Consider the following 4,951-nt stretch of genomic DNA (forward strand, 5'->3'; position numbering starts at 1 on the left):
GCTTCACTCTCCCCTTCCTAATCTCAGCCCATTATTATTTTATCTAAACACTCAGCAAGTTCTATAAAATGCCCTCTTACAGAGCAAGCTTCGCCCCAAGAAGAATGCGTTCCTTCCCGCCTTTTCCCTCTCTCTTGATCCTGAACCTGAGTTACAAGGTTAGGAAAGCATATTCTCTTGGATTAGCTCCAGGTGTGCCTTACCACGGTCTTCCTGCAGAGGGCGTGGGGGAGTCCAGCCACCGTGGAGGGCGGAGATGTGTTAGGTGGAATTAGGCTGATTGCCCATCAGAACTTCTTTCCCTGGCAGGATTATTATGAAATCATTGACTTTCTACCTGGCTTCTGGGCTGAAATAAATCTACCATCCCCAAACAATCAACTTGATCTCAGACAAATGTCAAGTAGAGCTAAGTTCCTCTGCCCTGGGGATGGCCATAAAAATCCAGACAATTTGCCTCAAATGCTTTTGGTGGCTCAGCAACAGCTTCTATGTGGTTGTTTTTCCCCAGTTCCTCTGTAGGTCTAAGGGGAGGAGAAGGGTGAGTTACACTGGCATTCTGGAAAGGAAGACTATATACGTCAGTTCGCCAAAACAAGTTTTGACATTATCCCTGAGATGTCATCTACGTCTACTCACTGCAAGCGCCTGTTTGCCCCAGGCTTTACCTGCTGGGCAGTGACGATGGGGCTGGGAGGGGGACAAAATAAAGGAACCAGGACCTGTAGCACCAACCCATAGGCAGGCTCTGAACAGGCACCTGAAGGAGTCTCTTCTGGGAGGCTCACGGTCTTAGTAAGTTGAATGAATGGGCCAGACCATCTGAAGCTAGATGAAGCTATTAAGTTTCTCCAGGGGCATGGGGGATGGGAGAGGGACATCCTCAGTGGTGGGATTGGCTTATTAAGGGCTGGGATGGGGGAATCAGTAAGTCAGGCTCTTTCCTTTGAATTCTTAGCTCCTGTGGTCTCCAGATTCTGGCACAAAATGAGAGGTTCTGGTCTTCCCCTCTGCCTTCTTTCTGCTGTGTTTTATCTCTTCTGGACATCTTCTGCTGGGCTAAAAACACTGCATTTGGGAAGCTGTGTGATCACCACAAATCTTCATGGAATTCGAAGTGGATTTTCGGAGATTCGGGACAGTGTGGTATGTGAGGGAGGCACCCCCCCCCCCTTTACCTTGTGACTGCCTCCCCACTTTTCTACTTGTTTTTATCTGTCCTCCATCAGGGTGGTCACAAAAAGAAGCAGGTTGGGGGCTCCTTACCAGGAGGATATGTTCCCAGGAAATATCTATGGTTCATAATGTAAAAGTGTTTTAGAGAGGGACTCTGCCCACTGGGTCATGGCACAGAGCGGATGGGAGATTTTGATCTAGGATCCTGGCGGGAATCACTGACCTGTACTTTCTTACCTTGCCCTCTTCTGTTTAGCAAGCCAAAGATGAAATCATTGACATCAGAATCTTGAGGGAGACTCAGTCTTTGCAAGGCACAAAGGTATGTGTTTGGGTCATATGAATTCTGGGAGGAAACAGGAGTTGGGGGCATCTTCATTGACCTTGTCCCTGGACACCCTGCCCTCATAACACACCAGTCTTCTTTGTAGCCTGCAGATCGGTGCTGCCTCCTCCATCATATACTGAGACTCTACCTGGACAGGGTATTCAAAAACTATCAACCCCCTGACCACCATATCTTCCGGAAGGTCAGCCGTCTTGCCAACTCTCTTCTCACCATCAAGAAGGACCTCCGGCTCTGTGTGAGTAAGGGTCTTGGGTAAAAGGATCCACCTCAGCACATAAGTTAGTAATCAGACTCATCTTAGACCCATTTAATGGATGGAAAAACTGAGTTTGAGAGTTCTAAAATAATCTGTGTTGAGCTATGGGACTAGGTAATAAGAACTCAGTTATATTGACTTTTGGATACATGCTCTATGCAAAATGTCTAAAGAACTATAAATGCTGGCTCTTTGATGTCACTATAATCATCACTATATGTGAATGAAATTATGGTTCTTCTGTGAGTTACCCTATGGTGTTTTAGGGCATCCTGAGTCCAGGCAGCTAATCAGCAGACCACCAGACTCAATCTCAAGATAGGACCTCAGAATCCAATTCGCTCTCTGGGAGGGAACTAGACTAGAATGGGGCGGGGGTGCAGGCCGGATGGGATACGGTGATCACAAACTCCTGCAGTGCTGCCTGTTTCTAAGCAGAAGCTCTGTATTTGAGCCTAAAACGCTGGCTTCCTTTTCTAGCTGATGTACACTTTAGTGATCCCAAATAAGGAGGTATGAAAAGATTTCTATAGGTGGGAAGAACAGAACTCCCACCTACTTCATGTCAATGGCAGAAAATTGCAATCTTTAAAATCTAGCATTCTTTGGTATTTTTTTCAGCATGCCCATATGTCATGCCCTTGTGGGGAAGAAGCAAAGGAGAAATACAGCCAGATTCTGAGTCACTTTGAAGAGGTATATGCAATTTTGGCCTTGGCTGGGATGAGTGTGTTTTTAGAACTGAGATCATAGATGGGTGGGATGGATATTCATACTCAAAGAAACCCTATAGCCCTCAGGTTAGTGGCCCTGTGAGGGCACATGGACTATCCATCTGCTTTACTGGGTATCCCAGGGGATACCCGTGCAGGCCTTGGAAGGGTGCTGTCTCTGGAAGACTCTCTGGGAATCAAGAGGGAATAGCTGTGATTCCATCAAGTCACCCCAGAGACACCTGGACCTTTCAGCTGCACAGATAAGGGGCATTAGTTTTCCACATTCACACACACACGTGTGCATGCTAAGCTGCTTCAGTCGTGTCCGACTCTTTGCGACCCTGTGGACTGTAGCCCACCAGGCTCCTCTGTCCATGGGTTTCTCCAGGCAAGAATACCTGAGTGGGTTGCGATGCCCTCCTCCAGGGGGTCTTCCTGTCCCAGGGATCGAACCGTCATCTCCTGCGTCTCCTGTATTGCAAGAAGAGTCTTTACTGCTGAGCCACTGGGGAAGCCCTCACACACGTGTACATACCTTCAAAAACAGTCATTCACCATTTCACAAACGCTTTTGCCATGCTGTTTCTCACCTCAAAGCCTTCGCACCTCTGTCGGGAAGACTGGAGTTTGCTGCCCACTCTACTCATCCTTTGGGACTCAGCCTAGGTATCACCTGCTCAACCTTTAGGACTCAGCCTAGGTATCGCCTCCAGGAAGGCACTGGAGTGATAGTGCCCCCCTGTTGTCCTGGGGGGACCCTGCCAGTTATTCACCACACTGCATTTTAATTGCCTGCTTCTGCTCGTCTCCTTTACATGACTGTGAATTCCCTGTGGGTAGTGATGGCACCATTTATCCCTGAATCCCTAGTCAGTCCGGTGCTTAGCACTGTAAATATTTGTTCAGTGGGAGGATGCACAGTAGGCAATCCCTAAACACACACACACACAGAGAAACACATATTTTTCTTTTAAAAGCAGCTTTATTCTCTGTGATTCAAGAGGCTTGGGTTGCAGTCCCAATTCTGCTACTCTTCTGGGCCTTAGTTTCCCTATGTAAGACTAGTGTGTCTGCTGCTGCTGCTGCTAAGTCGCTTCAGTCGTGTCTGACTCTGTGCGACCCCACAGATGGCAGCCCACCAGGCTCCGCTGTCCATGGCATTTTCCCGGCAAGCGTACTTGAGTGGGTCGCCATTGCCTTCTCCGCTAGTGTGACTAGACTCCCTGATTTTCCCTCCTCTTGTGAGATCTTCAGGTTCCTTTCAAGCTCTTCATTTTGAAAATATGCTCCGTTTATAATCCCCGACAGACCTACCAGGGAAAGGAGAGGATTAAACTTGGAGCCCATGTTGTCTCTTTACAAGTTGCTCACCTCTTTACTTTGTGTCTTCCAGCTTCCGCCTCAGGCAGCGGTGGTGAAGGCTTTGGGGGAGCTAGACATTCTCCTGCAATGGCTGGAAGAGGTGGACTAGGATGAAAGAGATGCTGCTGAGAGTATTCTGGGCTCAGTCTCCAGGACCCATGGAGGTATGACCCCAAACCACTGTCTCTTTATTGTGTAATTTAGTGCTGGTCACCATGTACATTATTTATTTATTATTTGTTTCCTTATTGTGGTTACTAGTGTTTCTGCTCTCAATTAAAGAAACGCAATGCCAAAGAATGTTCAAACTACTGCACAATTGTACTCATCTCACATGTTAGCAAAGTAATGCTCAAAATTCTCCAAGCCAGTCTTCAACAGTACGTGAACCAAGAACTTCCAGATGTTCAAGCTGGATTTAGTAAAGGCAGAGGAACCAGAGATCAAATTGCCAACATCCGTTGGATCATCAAAAAAGCAAGAGAGTTTCAGAGAAACATCTACTTCTCCTTTATTGACTACGCCAAAGCCTTTGACTGTGTGGATCACAACAAACTGTGGAAAATTCTTAAAGAGATGGGAGTACCAGACCACCTTACCTGCCTCCTGAGAAATCTGTATGCAGGCCAAGAAGCAACAGTTAGAACTGGACATGAAACAACAGACTGGTTCCAAATCGGGAAAGGAATACGGCAAGGTTGTATATTATCACCCTGCTTATTTAACTTATATGCAGAGTGCATCATGAGAAATGCCAGGCTGGCTGACCCACAAGTTGGAATCAAGATTGCCAGGAGAAATATCAATAACCTTAGATATGCAGATGACACCACTCTTATGGCAGAAAGTGAAGAAGAACTAAAGGGCCTCTTGATGAAAGTGAAAGAGGAGAGTGAAAAAGTTGGCTTAAAACTCAACATTCAGAAAACTAAGATCATGCCATCCAGTCCTATCACTTCATGGCAAATAGATGGGGAGACAATGGAAACAGCAAGAGACTTTATTTTTGGGGGCTCCAAAATCACTGCAGATGGTGACTGCAGCCTTGAAATTAAAAGATGTTTGCACCTTGGAAGAAGAGCTATGACCAAC

General features: G+C 46.7%; 1 protein-coding gene across 1 annotated transcript; it reads left to right on the top strand.

The window, feature by feature from the left end:
- The first annotated feature begins 987 nt into the window (after positions 1-987).
- Positions 988-3,968, top strand: IL20 (interleukin 20). Its single transcript, XM_061161167.1, has 5 exons — positions 988-1,146; positions 1,433-1,498; positions 1,608-1,760; positions 2,403-2,477; positions 3,891-3,968. The coding sequence occupies exons 1-5, from the start codon at positions 988-990 to the stop codon at positions 3,966-3,968; spliced, it is 531 nt and encodes a 176-aa protein (XP_061017150.1).
- Positions 3,969-4,951: the final 983 nt, after the last annotated feature.

Source organism: Dama dama, chromosome 14, assembly GCF_033118175.1.
Source record: "Dama dama isolate Ldn47 chromosome 14, ASM3311817v1, whole genome shotgun sequence".
NCBI lineage: Eukaryota > Metazoa > Chordata > Mammalia > Artiodactyla > Cervidae > Dama > Dama dama.